Source organism: Podarcis erhardii (genome assembly GCF_964252035.2).
Source record: "Podarcis erhardii genome assembly, chromosome: 10".
Taxonomy (NCBI): Eukaryota; Metazoa; Chordata; class Lepidosauria; order Squamata; family Lacertidae; genus Podarcis; species Podarcis erhardii.
The window spans coordinates 57,328,206-57,350,268 of NC_138500.1; the positions used below are offsets into that span (position 1 = coordinate 57,328,206).

The following is a 22,063-nucleotide window of genomic DNA, read 5'->3' on the forward strand; positions in this document are numbered from 1 at the left end:
GTTTAAATTTGGATAATAAGGATTTGCTGAATTAATAATTTAAATTGGAATACAAGAAGGGGAGGTGAGAGGAGGTCTGAGAAATAATGGAAATAAGTAATGGAAATTGTACTTGTTTTAATCGTTTTTTAATTTTGTATTTTTGTTATTTTTTGTGGTTTTTTCTTGTTTTTGTATTAATTTGGAAACTTTAATAAATATTCTTTTTAAAAAAAAAAACAAAAACCTGAAGTGAATTGTACACTCGAGAACCAATGCCCCAAATCCACACCCTATTTTCAAAGCACATCCAACACACATTCAAAGCACATGCAGCACACATTCCTCAAGGAATTTTCTGGGAAATGTCGTTTGTTAAGGGTGCTGGGGATGATTACAATGTGAAGGGGGAACTACAATTCCCAGGATTCTTTAGGGAACATTATGTGCTTTAATTGTATGTTGGATGTACTTTACATGTACGACGTGGATCTGCCAATCTCTGCAGGACCAAGGAGAGGAAACGCAATAAAACCAAAACATAGAGGATGGTGATACACTGCAGATATGCCTAAAGGAAGCTTTCTTTCTATGCATTTAGGATTGATCGCTTTCCTTGCAAGAAGCCTGCCCCAATCATTTTTTTTTTTCATTTCCTTTTTAATCCTATATTTGGAAAAGTCAAATTTCAAATTCTTAAGAATCCAAGGTTAAGAGCACCTGGGTCAATAGGTTGAAAATATATGTTGATAAGCAGTTGCAAACAGCTCTGACCTGGGCATGTTTTCTCAAATACAATTTCCCCAAATTCAAGAGTGGGTTGTTTTTTTTTACCCGCAATGTATTTGTATAGGATTATAGCCCACACGAGCACAGTGTCTTTGTGGCAATTTTTAGATTCTGTCTCACTAGAAAAGTGACACAGCTCAGCATGGGAGGTCTCCCAAAAAGAAGTTCGAGTTTCTTTGCTGGTGCTCACCACTTTTGACAGTCATTAAATTTCCCAGGCTTGCTGGCTAACATCTAAACAATGATCATCCAACATCCTCGCAGCTGAAATCTGCAAGTAATTTCGACAACGGACTCGGTGGCAGATGAAGTTAACGCAGGGATGAAGATATAATTGCTTGAGTCAGAGAGGAATTGAAACCCCAAGACAAATGGCATCTCCATTCTCTCACTCACTATTCAAATAAATTATCTGAGGCCACACACGGGCTTCCAGAAATAGCACTGCAAAATATAGAAATACATTGCCTTAGTTTGCGAGGCACCGAGAAAGAAAGGTGATTGCCTGAAACAAATGATTACCGTACTTTTCACTCCATAAGACGCACCTGACCATAAGACACACCTAGTTTTTAGAGGAAAACAAGAAAAAAAATATTCCGAACGAAACAGTGGATGTATGATTTTTGCAGTTCATGCTGTGGCTACAGACATGTGATCTGATGGTGAATTTGGGGTGACCCAATGCAAAAATCCTGAGGATCCATGTGGACCCGTGCTTTGTAACCACATTTTTGCACCATTACAGCCCCAGGAAACAGTGGATGCGTGATTTTTTTTGGTGCAGGCTGTAGCCATGGACATGCTATGTGATCTGATGTAAATTTGGGGTGACCCAATGTAAAAATCCTGAGGATCCAGGGGCTTTTACCTCCCCCCTCCCAGGCAGCCTCTGCTAGTGTCCTTTATCTCTCTTCCGATCCCACCGATCAGCTGTTTCCTTTCAACACTCCCTTCCCTCTTGTTTCCCTTAGTGTCTTTTCCTTAGCTGGAGCAGTTTTTTGCTCCTCCTTTTCTTCTAATTTCTCTCCTCATTGCTTTAGTCTTCCTGTCCCCCCCCCCGAAAGTTTGATGTCTTTACCTCCCCACTCCCAGGCAGCCTCCTTTAACTATAGTGTCCCTTATCTCTCTCCCCAATCAGCAAACGATCAGCGGCTTTGTTTCAACACCCACTTTCCTCTTTCAAAAAAAAAAAAAAAAAAAAGCATGATCTGTCCTTTGCCCCTGGGCAATTTGGCTCCAGGGACCACACATTCGCTCCATAAGACGCAAAGACATTTCCCCTTGCTTTTTAGGAAGAAAAAGTGCATCTTATGGAGTGAAAAATATGGTATATGACAATTTCCCTTCATTTCACCACTCCTTTTGAGATGATCCTTTGTTTTCATGTGAGACTGTCAATTCTGTTGACTGCATTATGGACACGGCTCATAATTCTATTTCTTGGATGTGTTTTGAAATGGTTTACTAATCACCTATGTTTATATAAATATTGTAGCAATATTTTGAACCAACTGTAGTTTCTGGATCATCTCAAGAAGCAATCTTGTGAAGAGGCAGGTTCCCAAACTTATTTAGCCTACCCCTTTTACTACTTAGTAAAATGTTTTATTAAATGTTTTACTAAAATGTTTACCCTGCCACACTGGAAATCTACCTTCTTTAAGCAAAGAAAGAAAGATGCAGTGACAAATTTGCATTCTTTCATGTATCTATATTTATACCGACGTCCTCCAACATAGCAAAGGAAGATGATGTTGTAAATAAGACACCTTGAAGTTGGAAATTATACAATTACTTCTTAAAATCAGCCGTGGTAACATTTGCATTACACACAGAAAATTAGGATAATAAAGGAAAATATTAAAATAAAAATCATGAACATCAAAAAATAATCCCAATGAGAAGGATGAGCCTGGTGCACTGCTATCAATTTATCAATTTTTGTCAGCAGCATTCTTAAATCAGCATGATTAGCTATTTGTAGTCGGTTTCTTTTTTAGTTAACAGATTTGTGACCGCACTGAACCTATGATCCACTAAATACAATGAAGGAAATGCAATTAAAAACTTTTGTACTATAACCCGTAATCCAGGACAAAGTGCAGGTATCTGCTATTGCAGCCAGAGCTCATTTGTTCTTACTTCTATCAGTTCTTCTTATAAATTTTGAGATTCTTCTGTGTTCATACTTGAAAAAGGGTGCAAAACCAAATCGGGCATGTTCATTTTAAGCATATCTTCAAATCAGTGGCAGAAGTCCAGTGGCGTAGCGTGGGTTGTCAGCACCCGGGGCAAGGCAAGTAATTTGCGCTCCCTAACGCATGGATTTGCGCACCCTAACCCTAACCCCCAGATGTTGGACCCGGTGCGGCCGGCCCCCCCTGCACCCCCCACGCTACGCCACTGCAGAAGTCAGAATGGAGAGCCTTCAAGTGCTGACAACAGGCAAGCAAGCCTTCATCATATTTGCCATCTTGTTTGGTAAATGCAGCTATTTATTGGGGAGCTTGAATGTAAAGCTTCAGGTGATGCCCTGAAATGGCTACACTCACATTTTTATGCAGCTCCTGCTAGTGAGGTGACACACTAGAATAAGTAGACAATACAAAATACCAAAATGTGCAAAACCCAAAACCTTCCTTTCTGAAGAGTTGCTTGTATTCTCCAAAATCTAGTAAGAAGCGTCTCCACCCCAACCGTTCAGCCCGGACACTGAGAAGCAGCTATGAGGGCATTCTGGTGGTTCCCTCATTGCAAGAAGTGAGGTTACAGGGAACCAGGCGGAGGGCCTTCTCGGTAGTGGCACCCTCCCAGCAGATGTCAAACAGATAAACAGCTATGTGATTTTTAAAAGACACCTGAAGACTGCTTTGTTCAGGGAAGTTTTAAGTGTTTGAAGTCGTGTGTTTCTTACTTATTTTACTTAATTGTGTTTTTACTTATTTTTTTGTTGGGAGCCGCCCAGAATGACTGAGGCAATCTAGTCAGATGGGTGGCATATAAACAAACTATTATTATTATTATTATTATTATTATTATTATTATTACTGAAAATGGGGAAGAAGTGTCGTTTGATATGTTCACCCCCAACTTAACAACTTTTATGTTGGCTGAGTTTCATGATCAGAATACAGTTGTACCTTGGTTGTTGAACGCCCTGGAACTCGTACATTTTAGCTCCCGAACGCCGCAAACCTGGAAGTGATTGTTCCAGTTTGCAAACATTCATTTGGAATCCGAACGTCCGCCGGGGCTTCCACAGCTTCTGATTGGCTGCAGATGCTTCCTGCAGCCAATCAGAAGCCGCGATTTGGTTTTTGAACAACAACAGACTTCCAAAACAGGTTCCATTCGACTTCCACAGACTGTTTTCTTTTCTTAATTTACATTTATATCCCTCCTTTTCTTGTTTTTAATACTGTGTAATATTGTATTTTAATATTGTCGTAAGCTAGCCTGGGACTTTAGGGTGAAGGGCAGGTAATAAATTGATGAAACACCCCCTCCCTTGTTAAGAAATTCAAAAACTACCTGGACTATGTGAAATCAGCAAAGCTAACAGCTAAAATACGGGAACCTAACAGTGGTTTGTTTGTGGAGGAATGGGAGCCTTTTTCAGACTGTTGAAGGAAATATTATACAGTGGTGCCTCGCAAGACGAAATTAATTCGTTCCGCGAGTTTTTTCTTCTTGCGATTTTTTCTTCTTGCGAAGCACGGACTTTGGGAAAGCTTCAAAAATCACCAAAGTCTTCAAAAACCTCAAAAAAGGCTACCACACCACGTGCTATGAGTTGCTCCTCGAAGTGAATGCACGGTTTTAAGAAAAAGGAAACAAACTTGCAAGACAAAGGAAACAAACTTGCAAGGTTTTTGTCTTGCGAAGCAAGCCCATAGGGAAATCCGTCTTGCGAAGCAACTCAAAAAACGAAAAACTTTTTCGTTTTGCGAGTTTTTCGTCTTACAAGGCATTCGTCTTGCGAGGTACCACTGTAGTATGATGAAATCGCGGGCAGGATTTGAACTATGAGCAGCAGAAGGAATCGAGAATTATTATATTATTGCGATGAAGTAAGAGAGGGAAGAATGGATCCAGCAAGAGGGAGAAATAAAAAACACCAAGGGAAATGGGCCGACCAAACAAAAGAAAAATCTATTTATTGGAATGTATATATGATTTTTTTGGGGGGGGAATTTAATATAACTGGGGGGGGGGGATATAAAACTACCATCCTATCCATGCTTACTTGGGAGTAAGTTGCACTGTATTTAGCAGGACTCGCCTCCAGCTAAGGATGGAAAATCATAGAATTGTACAGTTGGAGGGGACATCTGAAGGCAGCCCTGTTTAGGCAAGCTTTTAATGTTTGATGTTTTATCGTGTTTTTAATATTCTGTTGGGAGCTGCCCAGAGTAGCTGGGGAAACCCAGCCAGATGGGCGGGATATAAATGATTATTATTATGATGAGGATCATCACCCCTTGCAATGCAGGAATCCTAAGGTTGCTTGGTCAGTTAAAATCCCTTTGCTGCTGTTCCAATAACAGCCATAACTTCCTTTTTAAGCAGGCCTTTGCTTGGTTTGATTGCCATCCTATGCCCTTTCAAAATGTGTGTTGTTTTATGAGAAGCTGTTTTAATTTTGATTTATGGATCTTGTGGTTTTATATTTTGATTTTATTCTGTAAACCGCCCTGAGACCTGTGGGTATAGGGCGGCATATAAACTGAATATTATTATTATTAGTAATATATTACTAATATAATTGCTAGTATATACATAACATATTATATATAAGATTAACATAATAATATATATATTAACAATATAAATATAATTAAAATTATTCATGCGGCTAATAGGAGCTTGCCTTTTGTATAATAATAATAATAATAATAATACCAAAGGCAAGTTCTCATTCGCAGCGCGGGTAAAGCCCAGCGCCCGCGTCCCTGCGTCACAACATCAGCAGCGGTGCACGGCGGGATAGGTAGTCCCGGCGTGCTCCCGACCTCCCCTCCTCGAGACTACATCCCCCAGGAAGCACCGCGCGGGAGAGCCGCGCGAGCCCTTGCGTCAGCGGCGCCGGCAGCCAATCGCGGCTGGGCCGACGCGAGCGCCGCCCGCCGCCAATGTTGTTTTCGCTGAGTCGAGCGGCTGGTGTTGTTGGCGGTGCCGGCGCCATATTGGAAGGGACGAGGCGGCGTTTTTTTTTTGGCCCCCCCTCAGCCCCCCCGCTCGCTCGCCCGCCGCCTCAGGAATAACGGAGCCCACCTCAGAGCGGGCCTCGCTGCCGACGCCGCCATGCTGTACCTAGAGGACTATCTGGAAAGTGAGTCTCCGCGGTGCGCGCGCGTGTGTGTGTGTGTGTAGAGGGAGGGGGGGCGCCAGGCCCGAGGGGAGGGGGGAGGGAGGGAGGACGACGGAGCGCGAGGCGGAGGCCCCGCCCACCGCTCCTCCCGCCCTCCGCGTCAGCTAACTCGCTCCTTCTCTCCGCCCCCCCTCCCTCGCTAGTGATCGAACAACTTCCCATGGACCTCCGCGACAGGTTCACCGAGATGCGCGAGATGGACCTGCAGGTGCAGAGTACGTGAGTCAGCCCCGCCCCCCTCGCGCGTCACGCAGAGGGAGGAGGTGGAGCCGTTGGGTGTGAGCGACGCGCCAGCCGCCGAATAGGAAGTCGGCGAGCTCCCAAGAGCCCTCCCGCCGTGCAAGGGAATTGGGGTTTTCTTCCTATCGATGCTGCAAAGCGGAAATAAGCCGGGCTTTATTCCAAGGGATGGGGGTGAAAGTGATCAAAGGTTTATTTGGGGGGGGGGGGGAGAAAGAGACTTATCCTGCTGAAGAGCTCCAGGATTTATAGACGGAATAATCTCCACTTCGTGGAATGATTTTTAGATTCTGCTGGTCCGAACCCAAGTATTGTGTGTCCTGATCGTGGGACTTTGGGGTGGAGGGACTGTTATTATAAAGAGCATCACAGAGCAGTGTAGGAAGGAGAGGGCAATGGCCGCATGCCTCAGTATGTGGCGCCGAGCCTCTTGGGCTTCCCGATCAGAAGATCGGCAGTTCGAATCCCTGCGATGGGGTGAGCTCCCATTGCTCTTTCCCAGCTCCTGCCAACCTGGCAGTTCTAAAGCACACCAGTGCAAGTAGATAAATAGGTACCGCTGCAGTGGGAAGCTAAATGGCGTTTCCATGTGCTCTGGTTTCCGTCACGGTGTTCCGTTGTGCCACTAGCGGTTTAGTCATGCTGGCCAGATGACCCAGAAAGCTGTCTATGTGGACAAACTCTGGCTCCCTTGGCCTGAAGCAAGATGAGCACCACACCGCTTAGTCACCTATGGGGTCCTTTACTTTTTTTTTAACCTTTTACTTTCAAAACTTAAAAGGGATCCATGAATTAGATCTCTTGTCAGATGCTTACATACACATGTAGTTTTCACGCAAGCTGCCTTTTACTTACTTCTGCTATACAGTAGCAAACCACTGTATAATTATACAAGACAAATGAATGTACATTCATGTTCTGTGTGTTTTAAGATGCAATGGATCAACTGGAACAAAGAGTAAATGAATTTTTTATGAATGCAAAGAAAAACAAGCCGGAATGGAGAGAAGAACAAATGACATCAATTAAAAAGGTAGGAATGAGGTAATATCTCGCCAAAAGAAATAAAACAAAAACAAAACACCCCAAAGTAGGCTATTCTGATGCTACTACAAGTCTCACGCAAACAATCTACTCAGAGCTTTTAAAAAGCTATAAATTCATAGAAGATTGTGGCTCCCGTTCTCTAAAAATGGAAAGCACAACTTGTAGTTTTTCTTTAGAGCCGATTTCTTGCTTCACCTGAAAATGGACAAATGACTTGTACATAGTCCTAAAGAAATAAATGCAATCAGGTTTAAAGTCATGTTGGTTGTACTGTTTATTTGGAATATTAGTATCAAGAGCTTTTAGTATCGAGTTAGTATTAGGTATCAAGACACCAAAAGAAATAGCTGCAAAGAAATACTTGACTGGATTTTCAGCAGTATGAATCATGGCCTTGAAAATCAGATTTGAAATGCCAAAAGTCCCAAGTATGAGCAACATCCTTCAGTCTGATAGGAACTAAGCTTTATACTAAGTCAGACCATTGATCTATATAGCTCAATATTGTCTGCACTGACTGGTAGCAGCAGCTCTACAGGATTTCAGGCAGGAGAGATTCTCAGCCTTACCAGGAGATGGCAGGGATAGAACCTGTTACCTTCTGCAGGGAAAGCAGAAGCTCTAACAACTGAGCTATGGCCCTTCCTCTAAATGTTTCTCCCATGTTTCAAAATAGGGGAATGTGGTGAGTTAAAGAATAATATTAAACCATAAAATTAAATAATGTTCTCAACTATCATTTTGATAACTCAGTATTCAGCGACATTGTTAAATCATAAACATGCAAATGTTTGACCAAATGGTCAAAACGAACAGTATCCTGCATTTCATTTATTCAGCTGTCTTGAAACTGATTTTTCAAGAACTTGTGAACTTTGTTTATCTTCAGAGTGCTCATATATTATTGGTCATCCAAGTTCATTATTATTTTGTAGTACTAAAAATGATTTCTCACAGTATTCTACTTTTATTATTTTTCCCCAAACAGGATTACTATAAAGCCCTAGAAGACGCAGATGAAAAAGTACAGCTGGCCAATCAGATTTATGACTTAGTAAGTAAAATAACGAACTTGGCTACTGGACATTTAATTTGCAGACTTTTAAAACGTTAACACTCATTCTTCTTAACACTTCTTATAACATTTTTGTGTGTGTGAACGTTTAAAACTCTGCAACACTTTTAAAATGTGTCTGGGGGGGTTATTGGGTTGTTTTTATTTTGATTGTGTATTTTGTGTATTTATGTTGTGATTATATCCTGTGTACTGCCCTGAGACCTGCGGGTATGGGGCGGTATACAAATTTAATAAATAAAAATAATAAATAATACAGTTGTACCTTGGATCCTGAATGCCTTGCGAGTCTTAATGTTTTGGCTCCTGAACGTCGCAAACCCAGAAGTGAGGAATGTCTGGTGCGGCTTCTGCAGCTTCTGATTGGCTGTGGGAGCTTCCTGCAGCCAATAGGAAGTTGCGGCTTTGTTTTGGAAGTCGAATGGACTTCCCGAACTGATTCCATTCAACTTCCAAGGTACCACTGTAATGCATTTTTCTGCTTATAGCTTTTTTGAAAAAAACTTGGGCTAACTGGCTTGCATGTACACTTAAATGTTTTAAGGGCTGAAATAATAAAAATTATTACATGCAAAAGCAGTTCCATATACAAATCCATGAAGGCATTTGCAGAGCAATCCTAAGTGGAGCTGGGAAGGAGTGGAATGGCAGATGCACCTGTGCAAATCATGACATCTCATGCTAGCCAGGGCAAGATGTGGTTGGAGATTGGTCTTCCTTTTCTCTATACCAGCACCAGGCTGAAATAGCTGAGGGGCCTGATAGTTAGGTCCAGGGCATCTGCAGGATCTAAAGCAGGGGTTGGCAAGGTTTTTCCTGCCTGGGCAGGTCAAGTCCTGCGGAGATCCTGTGCGCAATTTCCGGCATCTGGGCATGTGCAGACGCAATTTCCGGCGCCGCAGAAGCGAGTCCCTGCACCACGCTGGTTTAGCGCAGCTGGCGGTGACTCACCGAGCGGGCAGCTCGGTTCGGGTGTGGCTCGTGGGCCGGTTAAACTTCCCCCGTGGGCCACTTGCAGCACAAGAGCCGCAGTTGCCGACCCCTGCTCTAAAGCCACCAGTGCCCTGCCCCTAAAATGCCCCATGTTAGTACTTTCTGCTTGCTACCGCCCACTGAAAAATTGCTGGTGGTAGTTTTCTGCTCCCTGGAATGCAGCTGGGGCCTTGGTTGTGGCACAGCCCCTCTAGCAGTGCTCCTATCTACCAGCAGAGGCTGGTAGAGAGACACCTACTCACTGTCCTAAACTGCATCCTCCCCCCCCCCCTTCCCTGTCAGTGTTGTGGGATTAGGATTGCATTCTTAGTACTGTGACACAAGTGTTACTTTACCACCTGTCAGCTGGTGGCGGTAGAGCTCAAGCTTGCTTTCTGCAAACATCTGGTGCATGAGGAAGTTACACATGGGAAACTCCCTTGTGTATCCAGTCCAAAAGGCTTTGGGGTTTACCAATTTTCCTTTACCAGTGCACAGTTTAGAGTACACTAGAGTCTCCTGATTGTGCATTGGCAGCTATGTGTGTGACACGTGTGGGCATGGTTTGGGAGAAGCAGCCTTGCAGACCAAATGTGAGCCAAGTTTGGCCTGTGGGCTGGATGCTCCCCAGCACTGCCTTAGGCAATCTCAAAGCCTTGAGTGCAAAATAGTGGGATTTGTGAATCTGTAATTGGCAGTCTTTCATCTAATCTCTTTTAACAATTTCAAGAGGGGATGGTAGCTGTGGTTTGTGAAACCAGTTCAAAATTTTCTTGGGGTGTGGAACTACCGTATTTACACAAATCTGATGCACCATCAGATCTAATGCACACCTCAATTTTCAAAACCTTGAAACCAAAAAAGTATTTGCTGGGGAATGTAAATGTGGCATCAAATCCAATCCACACCCTAATTTTCGTGACGTAATTTGGCCGAAAAAGGTGAGCATTACATTTGAATAAATGCTATAGGTGGAACCCTACTTGTGTAGGGTTTAAATTCCAGCCATATGCTGGAGGCATTTGGGTGCCACATGTACTCGAAGGTTTCTGTAGCACAGTGCTCCGAAGGCTTTACACTATCTTACTTAATATGTTTTGTTAATAGGAAAAGGTTTTTGACATGTACATGATTGATTAAATATTCTCAGCAGTACAATCTTAATACACATTCACACAAAAGGAAGGCTTGTTGAATTAAATAGCTTACTGTTCAATAGTTTTTTTCAGTGTACAGTATACACTTAACTTTAGAGTAAGCCTCACTGAACTCAACAAGATTGATTTCTGATTAGAACCATATAGGATTTCATTGTTAGAGGTTTTTCTCAGCTTAATGTTTTCATGTCCAGGGATCCTTTTATACAGATTCTCATTTGTGATTTTTAAAAAAATACAGTATTGGTGTTTGCCACACTTCATATTAACTTTTCGATTGTGTGAAGTAATAAACTGCATGAAAAATAGCCTGACATCTCAAAAAACATGTTCTTACATCAGGTAGACCGCCACTTGAGAAAATTGGACCAGGAATTAGCAAAATTTAAAATGGAACTTGAGGCGGATAACGCTGGGATTACAGAAATATTGGAAAGGCGTAAGTATGCCTGGTGGCCTTCTCCAGTCATTATAATTTTGCCAGCACATAACATCACACTCTGTTGCTGCTGCAGCAATAAAGGGTTTCCTTTTGTTTCTCATTTGTCAAAATGAATCATAACTAATAAAACTGGCTCAATTTTTTTTCTTGGGCCCCATCATAGTAGCATGAGCAAGAGGAGAATCTATGGTCTAATAGATCCTTTATGCTGCTTTTTAGTTTGTTTCCTGAACATTTCACAGGATACCCATTTGAAGCTTCATTGCAAGCCATCTTTAAAGTTTGTCTTACCTGTGTGCATCAAGAATTAAAATCCTGAAGAAAGTCTTATCTGTTGCTTCTCTGTGCATTCATATTGGTAGGACAGAGTGTAAAAACCTCGGGCTTTGGAGCCATCTGTGGCTCTCCATCTGCACAGGTCACACCGCTCACCAGTCCTGCTTCGTGCTCTTCTTGAGTGTTTCTCCTGATGTGCCCTTGAACTGTGATCGTTCCCTTGCTTGCTTGTATTGAAAGAAGTGTGTGTGACCTTTGTGTGGCTGGAATGTTGTACAGATGTAAAGCGTCACATCCGTTGCTCTGCCACTTTTGCCTCTGTCGCAGCCCACGAATGGCATGCAGCACCCTGAAGGAATGTGGATTTTGGACCTCAAAAGCCCCTGCGATAGGGTTGTTCTCTTCAGAACTCAAGAGGCTATTGGCTTGAATGTGGCAAATTAATGTGGCAAACCAGGCTAGAGAACTAAAACCCCTCTGGTTAATTTCATAGCGCTAGCTTCTTCTGATGAAAATGCAGTGTGCAGTATTTTAAGGATGGTGTCAGATAACAAAACTTTCTAAGTTGTAATAACTATATTTCATTCTTAAACACTCTTTCCAATAGGTTCTTTGGAACTGGATACACCATCACAGCCACTGAACAATCACCACGCTCATTCACACACCCCAGTAGAAAGTAAGTTGAACGTTGCAACCTTTGCTTTTGCTTTGGTGTGAAGAAGAACAATACAACAGGCAGAAATTCAGCAGGTTGTGCTCTGCAAGTATAGAAATATAATATGGAGAAAGCTTTGATCTGTGATCTCTCTCAAATTTTGTATTATGCCATGTGCACCCACAGCATTCTTACAAAATTCAACATGTGCTCACTGGTCCAAAAAGTTTGGTGACCCATATCTGTGGAAAAGAGCTCCTGGACTAAAATGTGATCGTGCTTTTCATGATGTGTGTTTGTGTGTGTGGTTTTTTCCTTCTGTAGTGATAAGCCCTTTGCACAAGCGCCAAGTTTGACTTTTGGATTAATAGTGTGTGTTTTGTTTGTTCGTATAGAACGGAAGCATAATCCCTCATCTCACCATGCAGCGGCAGATCATGTCCCTGAAAAGAAATTTAAGTCTGAAGCTCTTCTGTCAACTCTCACTTCAGATGCCTCTAAAGAAAATACACCAGGTAATTACAATGTCAGGTGTAAGTGAAGTTTTAAGCATACAAATGGAGGACATTCTCTTTCCTGACCTATTAATGGGATTGCTCCCACAGGCTCTTTTTCAGAGAGGCAGGTACAATCTATTTTTAAACAGGGCTGCGGTTGTAAGACTCCTGTATGTGGATCCCTAATAAAATTGTTACTGGCGGAGGACAGAAGCAAGGCAAGGACAAGGAATTTATCCCTCCTTTAATTTTACCACCCATGCTTGCAACAGCAGCTTTCTAGTCCTTGTGATGGTGTTTCTTTGTTTTTGCAGGGTGGGGTGGGGGGCATCACTCACCTTTCCCCAACCTTGCATTGGGCTCAGAGGATGGAAGTGGCAAGATTTATTCAGTCCTAAATTGTAAATACTTTCTCCCTGTATCCTGCTCGTCTCAGGAGTCGTGAGGGTGATAAATTTAGCTGTGAGAGTTTTCTGTGGTAAAGAACTACTTTTGGAAGGTGGAGGGGGGTTGGAATTTGGACCCTGTGTTCCCACTCCTTTATCCACCTCTTCTCGGTTATTTATTATTATTATCATTCGGTACCTTCTCTCATTATATACTTTCCTCACCCATCCTTCCATTGCCTTTTCCCATCCTCTAGGCCACATTTACCAGCTCCGCACACCTGTCAGCTTTGTCCACCAGGGTGGGGGAGATAAAGATCTGTCTCTCTTGCCATAAAAGGTTCCCCACTGCTGGATTAAAAAACAACAACAACAACAACAACAACAAAACAAACAGAAGAGGCAACAAAAGGACAGGGTGGAGTGGTGTGTTTTCAGCATTTAATGGGAACTGTATAATAAAGATGCCAGATGCACCTTGTCAGGATAAAGTTCCATAGAAGCTGTACTTCTGATCTTGTAACACCCAAGAAGTAGGGATGGAGGCAGTCGTTCAAATATTTAGGGCCCGAGTTGATTAAGGCTTTACACATTAGCCCTGGGGCAAGAGAGCAAACATAGATAAGAACGTCTGAAGAGTAGAGCAGTGCCAAGTTGTTTTACAGAACATTATATCCTGTTAGTCTTTTTGTCCATTAACAAAGTGGCTGACTTTCACTGGTAGACACAGCTGGTTTTCAGCTTTCTGAAATTTAAATCTACTTTTAGTTTTCACTTTGGACTATATAAATATGTTCCCTTTGTTCATCAAGGGTGTCGAAACAGTAATTCATCATCCTCATCCAACAGTGCATATAATGCAAATTCTTCTCAGCCATTGGCATCGTATAACCTGGGCTCATTATCTTCAGGAGCTGGAGCTGGTGCTATTACCATGGCAGCAGCTCAGGCAGTGCAAGCCACAGCACAGGTAAGAAATTCAAAATACATCGTTTAAAGTACCTGCAAGCTGAGTTGGACAACTTTTATTTAGTTCAGATTGGTATTTAGAAACTGAATTTTTATGGCACTAGTTAAACAGAAAAGGAGGCAGTTGTTTTTACATAGTGCATTCTAAAAACTCTTCCCACCATATTGAACTTGCACGTGTTTAATAAGGTTTGCAGTGTGATCCTGTGCATACCTGTACAAAAGTATGCTCTGCTGAGTTCAGTAAGACTTACTCCAAGATAAATAGCTTTAGAAATAGGATGCAAGACAATGTCCAGCTTGGTTTCTTAGAGCATGTGGGTAATTACGATCAAGCCATAATTTCTTGTTAAGTGTTGGAAATGTGAGTCTACTCTTTTAAGTGCAACAGATAGTTCAAAGCATGCTTTAAATGTTTACTAGCAACGGCATAATATATTAATATGGCTGCTTTTCTTTTAGATGAAGGAAGGAAGGAGAACGTCTAGCCTAAAAGCGAGTTATGAAGCCTTTAAGAACAATGACTTCCAACTTGGAAGAGAATTTTCATTATCCAGGGATACCGCTGGGTACTCATCATCCGCCTTGGCATCTACATTATCTCAGACTTTGAGTTCATCAACCACAGATTCACGGAGTGGTCGAAAAAGCAAGTAGGTTCATGAAAAATGGTTGCTTCCCTTCAGCTGGGCTCTCTTAAGAATTTGGAGAAATTATTAATTTGTTATTAGTAGTGTTCACGAAGGGACGCGGGTGGCGCTGTGGGTGCCTAGGACTTGCTGATCGTAAGGTCGGCGGTTCGAATCCCCGCGGCAGGGTGAGCTCCCGTCGTTCGGTCCCAGATCCTGCCCACCTAGCAGTTCAAAAGCACCCCTAAGTGCAAGTAGATAAATAGGGACCGCTTACTTAGCGGGAAGGTAAATGGCGTTCCGTGTGCGGCGCTGGTGCTGGCTCCCCAGTGCAGCCTTCTCACGCTGGCCACGTGACCCGGAAGTGTCTTCAGACAGCGCCGGCTCCCAGCCTCTAGAGCGAGATGAGCGCGCAAACCCTAGAGTCTTGTCACAACTGGCCCGTATGGGCAGGGGTACCTTTACCTTTACCTTTTAGTGTTCACAGTTTTTAATAGAAACTCAAAATTTTGAACTGGCGATCTCATTTTGTTTCATTCCCTGATCCTTTGAGATGATTTCAAACTCTACATTTAAAAAGTTTAAATGTATTCCCTCATGTTTTTATGCACAGATGTCATCATACATACACAACAGTCTAATTTTTAAAAGGTTCTTAGTAACATAAGACCTGTACTAAGAATAGAAGTATACATAATTACCCAGGTGATAGTCTCTTCTCTTTCCTTCCATATGTCAGTTGACCCAGCCGCTTCTTTCTCTCTTTGACTCTTACTGAGGGGTGCCTACTTGCTCTTGAACGCTAGAAGAAATGAATGCTAAATCAAAAATATATAAAAGTAGCCACCCACATATTGATTTATAGAACTTACAAACACAGGATAAAAGCTCCATAGAAAATCAAGAAGGTCCGGAATAGTACTGAGGCCCCATTGTGGTTATGAAATGTGAATTTACCCTGTGTATAAACCATCAGTACTGTTGAAACAGTGAAAGGAAGAACATGATGAGCCAGTACAGAAAAAGCAGGGCAGGAACACTTGCTTATACCATTTCTAATCTCAAAAATCCTCATTATATTTTGTCAATTTAAGGGTGTGGTGGTTGTTTTTTTAAAAAAGAAAATGTTTACATCACATATAGATTATTGTCCAACAGCTTAGCTATGAACTTATGCTGCAGTGTCTTTCTCGTTTCAAATTACACACACAACTTGATGGAAAGTAAAGGGAGAACACACTGGGTATGTCTTTATTTTTCAGAAACAATAACAAATCTTCAAATCAACAATCGTCGTCATCTTCCTCGTCTTCCTCCTTGTCATCTTGTTCCTCATCCTCGGCTCTAGCACAGGAACTGTCTCAACAAACAGCAGTAATACCAGAGTCCGAATCTAATAGCCAAGTTGATTGGACCTATGATCCAAATGAGCCACGTTACTGCATTTGTAATCAGGTATATTTTGTTAAAATATGATGTTATGCAGAATACCCGGTAGAAAGTTTCCGTTTTTATAGGATAGTTTAGTTGGCTCGTTGATCTTGGTTCATTTACTGAGAATCGACCACATCTGGTAGCAGGTACTAAGAGATAAACTATACAACTTTCAATGATTGCACTTTAAAGACAATATAGTGCTTTAGACTGCACGTTATATTGGCTAGTCTGTAAAGCTAGACAGTTGTGATCAAAATCTGTTGATATATGCAAAATGCTAAGTTTTGTTTTAAATCAGCTTATTTTCACAGTATTGTGGCTTCAATTAAAATTGTGGAAAATGCATGGATACTGCTAAGGTACATTTAGGGCTTTAGATTGGAGTTCTCAGTACTGATTTCTGCCCTGTCTTTGTCTTTCTGTTACTCATGATTCCCAGCCACTTCCTTATAGCCTGGTGCATCTACAGCTCTTGCATTATTTGTGTCCTCCTTCCCATTCAATGCCCCAGTACCTGCAAGTTTTTCATTTCAAAGTGTGCCATGCGCAAAACACTGTGTAAATTTATATAACGTTTCTGACCATGAAACTTTGCTTTTGTCACTGCGGCATTTGTATAGTGAGGAAGCCTTGACATTTCCTTTTCCACATAAAAACATCCAAAGGTCAATATTTATGAGGAATGTTAAAGCATTTTCTCTGGAAGCGATAACATTTATAAAAAGGTTACAAAATCTTAGCAGTGTACAAATATCGAAAACAAAAGATAGGCCCAGCTTCAGACTTACAATCCAATGAGAGAAGAATTAGGGGGGGTGGGTGTTGACTGGGCTATATATCAACATATTGCCCAGGACCGGGGACACCACAATGACAGCTTCACTCAGCGGTATATTGCTGGTGAAACCATCACCGCTCTGCCTCCAGCACGCTGAAGGAGAAACACTAGCCAGGAGTGGCAGCGGTATGCCGCTGGTGAAACCACCATTGCACTCTCCCCCAGCAGAGGGAGAATCAAGCTGATGTGCTGATACAGTTTGTTCCTCCCTCCACTTCTTTAAACCACCTGGCCGAGGAACACGCTGCTGTCCTCCCCTTAGCAAATCAGTTTTACTGAGTCCCCGACCCGCTACCAGCTCACAGGTGGCAGCCACGGGATGGGGGCTCCGTTAAAGTGCTCTTCCCAAGCTCTGAGAGCCCCAACCCCGCCCCTGCTTGCACTCAAGTAGGAACGGGATCGGGGCTGCAGCCTTGCTTGGCTACCGCCTGGCTGCCTTCGTCTGGGATGGTGTGCTGTGCCTTTCCTCCCAGAAAGGCAGCTAGGCGGTGTAGGGACTCGACACTGGCTCCCAGTACGTTTCCGAGCACAATTCAAAGTGTTGGTGCTGACCTTTAAAGCCCTAAAGCCCTCAGTCCAGTATACCTGAAGGAGCGTCTCCACCTCCATCTTTCAGCCCAGACACTGAGGTCCAGCGCCGAGGGCCTTCTGGCGGTTCCCTCGCTGCAAGAAGCCAAGTTACAGGGAACCAGGCAGAGGGCCTTCTTGGTAGTGGCACCCGCCCTGTGGAACACCCTCCCACCAGATGTCAAAGAGAAAAATAACTACCAAACTTTAAGAAGACATCTGAAGGCAGCCCTGTTTAGGGAAGCTTTTAATGCTAAATAGGTTATTGTATTTTAGTGTTTTGTTGGAAGCCGCCCAGAGTGGCTGGGGAAACCCAGCCAGATGGGTGGGGTATAAATAATAAATAATAATAGTAATAATAATAATAATAATAATAATAATAATAATAATAATAATAATTAGTATTATTGCCTAACAGGCTGCATGCGCTTCACAATGGCTGCCTGGTCCGTGTTCGGGGAGTAGGGGGCGAGCAGGCAAGGTAGCTTACCCACCCCCTACGCCAGTGAAGGCGGGTGCTGCCTGGCCAAGGAGCCCCAAGGTCCTTGCTGCTCGAGAGCAAGTGGTAGGGACACTGGGTCTGGCTCCACTGGGGTTAGGAGCTCTCCTGCCCCCAGCAGAACCTGGCCAAGGAGGCCTGGGTCCCCTGCTGGGTGTGCAAGCAGCAGGGGACTCGGGGCTTGCTCAGCTGGGGGCAGGAGCCTTTCTGGCCCCCGGCTGAGGGCCAGCTGTATTGGCCACAGCCTGCAAAGCGCTGAGTGAAAGCACGTCAGCTCCCATGGTGAGAGCTTGCAGCGGTTTTACTCAGCATCTCACCAGCTGGGGGCCAATGCAGCTTTTTACAACAGTCCTTTTTTTGGACAGTCTTAACGTTTTAAAAAGTCTAAACGTAATGGAAGACATTTTAATGCTTCTAGAATAACTACTTAATTTGGGGGATAGTAATGCAGAACTGCTTCAGGTAATGACTCGGGTAATGGAGTCAGCTGTTTAAACTTTAGTATTACTGTTGCTTCATTATTCAGCCATTCTTTTATGTGCACTGAGCACTTCAGTTTTGATCTCTCCTGATGACTTGCTCATAGGAAAAGGAAGAGTGTAGTTACTACCCCTTTCCTGAAAGTCAGGTTTACTCTGTAGTAATGTAGTCCAGCTTTGATCATCCTTTGGATTAGGTCACAGAAGGGTCCTCTGCTGAGAACCACCCTGAAATCAAGACTGTTTGTATATACAGTCATACCCCGGGTTACGAACGCTGCAGGTTGTGTGTTTTCGGGTTGTGGAACGCGCCGAACCCAGAAGTACTAGAACAGGTTACTTCTGGGTTTTGGCACTCGTGCATGCACGGAAGCACAAAATAACATCATGTGCAGAAGCCCCAAATCGCATCACGCGTGTGCACAAATGCTGTACTGCGGGTTGCAAACATGCCTCCCACACGGATCATGTTCGCAACCCAAGGTATGACTGTAATATTAATTTCACCTAAGGCAGGTGACCACAGCCAGGCTTACAGATTAGGGTTTTTTAGATTTTCACCTGAAAACACACAATACAGATTTTCAGTTAAAATGAAAGGCAGATATTCTACATAGAATGTTCAAGCTGTGAAAATAATGGAAGCGACTTTACCTCCCTATGCTTTAAAGTATTTTTTTTTATAAAGATCAGGCCGTCCTAATCTTTTGTAAAAGTAAAAAATAAAATAATTTATCCAAGCATTTAAAGAAATGATTGCCAAAACAAGTGTAAAACTGATGCCTTACTTGCATTTGATCAACTAGAAAATCACACCCTTCTTGGAGGTCTAAGGGAGTCTAAAATAATGCAAAAATGGAAAAGCAAATTCATAACATGAATGTTTCCAACATGTACAAGTTTGGCATATTATTCCATTTAGGGCCTTGCAACAATAACTCTGATGTGAAAAATAATCTGGCCATGGAATACATTAACGCTTTCTTAATTTGTGTATATTGTATTCTCTCATAGGTGTCCTATGGTGAAATGGTGGGCTGTGATAACCAGGATGTAAGTATTAAAAAAGGGTGCAGGAGCTATTACGCGCACCCCCCCCCTCTCTCTCTCTCTCTCTCTCTCTCCCACCCCCCTTTCCCCCAGAACTAGAGTCAGCTATGCATTTTTCCATTTAAAAGCAGAATTTTGAGCCATCTTCCAAAGGAAGATTACGCATGTCCATGAACACCAAGGCATTACTCTTTCCACCAGCAGTTATTCATGGTGTAGGTGCGGATAGATAGTTGCTTTGAGTATGGGGACTGGTTTTAGACAGGGAACTACAGTGGTGCCCCGCAAGACGAACGCCTCGCAAGACGGAAAACCCGCTAGACGAAAGGGTTTTCCGTTTTGGAGGTGGTTCGCAAAACAAATTTCCCTATGGGCTTGCTTCGCAAGACGAAAATGTCTTGCGAGTTCCTGCGGGTTTTTTCCCCTTTTCCTAAGCCGCTAAGCCGCTTATCAGCTGATCCGCTGATAAGCCGCTTAACAGCTGATCGCTAAAAGCCGCTAATCCGCTAAGCTGTCAATGGGCTTGCTTCGCAAGATGAAGAAACCGCTATACGAAGAGCCTCACGGAACGGATTAATTTTGTCTTGCACCACTGTACTAGCTTAGTATGTACGTCTGAAGCTAACCAAAAGAGGGCAGGTAGTTTTTGCTTCTGTACCTTTCCAAATATTCCCAAAGAATAGGTATTAAAACCAGTAATTCTGTTTTCTTTCTGTACAACAAAGCAAAGCTACCGATATCTGCCTAAATCAATACCGTGTCAAAAGAGCCTGTTTGGTGTTTTTTCGTGTCCGCTTTTAGGAACCAATCGGTATGTCTTTCTGATTGCCTTACAGTGCCCTATCGAGTGGTTCCATTATGGCTGTGTCGGATTGACAGAAGCACCAAAGGGAAAATGGTACTGCCCACAGTGTACCGCTGCAATGAAGAGAAGAGGCAATAGGCATAAATAAATGTCCTGCTCGCTTCGCTTCAATTAAAAATACGTGCTATGCTGCGGGGAAAGGGGAGGGAAACGCTTCTTTGGAACCAATCAAAGGAGGATGGATTTAGCTGTCATAAAATGTCGACTTCTTAATTTTGCTAGTTGTGTTTTAATATTGTACTTAAATTATTTATGCACCGCGGTTGTGCTATAAATACTTTTTCCAGTTAGCCATGGATTTTGTTCCAGTGGCAGACATATGCAGACATTTGTACTCTCTTAACCATTTTCTCTAAGCGGTGGGCATTCTACAACAATTCAGCCTTCAAATAATTCCAGCAAATTTAAGATTTTGAATGGTTTTATATTTCGCTGGCATTCTACTGCATGTTCTGTACTCGAGAGCTGTTAATGTGGGATTTTGTGTATATAAGTGTTGCAGAAAGAACGTTAAGAGAATGGATTTTTTTCCAGACGCCTTTATAGCTTTGTTTCTTGTTGAAACTGAATTCAGCAGGCTGAAGAAAATGGTTCTTGTATACACTGGGCTGGTGTCCTCTAGAGTACTTGGTAAATAAAAACAGACTCTTGTACACTTTAAAACAAAAATTGTACCACTAGTCTTTATATGTTTTGGGGCCATTCAGGGCACACGTCATTAAAAAAGGGTGTTAAAGTGATAAACCTTTTATACCAAATGTGTTTATTTTTTTGTGCAAGTGATCCTTTAAATTGAAACTGTATTAGGTGTTAAAATTAAAAGGAAAAAAAATCAAACGCTAGTATTAATGCTTGGCATACTTTATCAGAAAAGTACAGTAAAACATTTCATGGAGGCTTTCATAATATGCTGTCTAACTGGAAGATTTTAAATAGTTTTTATTTTTTAAGAAAATATATAAATAAAAGGTTTCCATCTCTGACATACTAAGTACTATGCCTGTTGTGTTGTTGTTTTCACTGCCAGAAGTTACTCATTTAATAATACCAGGTGGATTTAAGCGGAAAACTTAAAAATAAAAGTAGTCCCATACAACTGAAATTTGATACATTGCAGTTACTCTTAAGAGATGCACATCTATATTTAAATGAAAATGTGTTGCATATTTCAAGATCATGTTGGACTATGCTCAGCTCACACTTAAGACATGGCAGAAATAATGTTAGGCAAAACTCATTCAACCTGTCTTGAAGTGTTTTAATACTAGGGTGACATCCTCTGGCTTGCACAAGAGAAATCCGCTTGTGCCACAGTTTCTCCTTTCCCTCCTGTACATCTCCAAAATCTGTTTTGGAGGTTCCTCAACCCTCCAAAGCAAGGGGGGGAGGGGGGAAGAGAAAATTGTTACATGCACATGCGATGTGTTTAGAAATAGGACATAATCAGTTTAAGTATTTTCTTGGTTGGAAAGATGGTCTAGAAATTTAAAATAAAAAAGAGCTAACGAATAAACCTAACGGTATCCTTTTAGAGCTGTTTGAGCAAATAACCATTGCACCTCTATATTTCAGGGCAGTTTCATAACATCCATACCTGCTGGGTGTGCAAGGCTTGCAGACACTCGCCCGAAGCATGGGGAGCCCTCCGGAGGGCTCCCTGTGCTTCGGGCAACAGGCTGCCACCCCAAGCCTTGCGCGCCCGGCGGCAGCTCCTGCCCGGCGCGCAAGGCTTGCAGACACTCGCCCGAAGCACGGGGAGCCCTCCGGAGGGCTCCCTGTGCTTCGGGCAACAGGCTGCCACCCCAAGCCTTGCGTGCCCGGCGGCAGCTCCTGCCCGG

General features: G+C 42.7%; 1 protein-coding gene across 3 annotated transcripts; it reads left to right on the forward strand.

The window, feature by feature from the left end:
- The first annotated feature begins 5,942 nt into the window (after nt 1–5,942).
- ING3 (inhibitor of growth family member 3) lies at nt 5,943–21,216 on the forward strand. 3 transcript variants are annotated; one of them, XM_081878074.1, is made up of 12 exons: nt 5,943–6,103; nt 6,286–6,357; nt 7,315–7,415; nt 8,418–8,483; nt 10,976–11,072; nt 11,959–12,030; nt 12,405–12,524; nt 13,804–13,862; nt 14,324–14,514; nt 15,753–15,945; nt 19,325–19,363; nt 20,197–21,216. In XM_081878074.1, the coding sequence occupies exons 1-12, from the start codon at nt 6,076–6,078 to the stop codon at nt 20,311–20,313; spliced, it is 1,155 nt and encodes a 384-aa protein (XP_081734200.1). In that variant the 5' UTR covers nt 5,943–6,075; the 3' UTR covers nt 20,314–21,216. The 3 variants fall into 3 exon arrangements, with proteins under 3 accessions (XP_081734200.1, XP_081734199.1, XP_081734201.1); XM_081878073.1 differs by having other exon boundaries at nt 5,944–6,103; nt 13,705–13,862; XM_081878075.1 differs by lacking the exon at nt 5,943–6,103 and having other exon boundaries at nt 6,290–6,361; nt 13,705–13,862.
- The last annotated feature ends 847 nt before the right edge of the window (nt 21,217–22,063 follow it).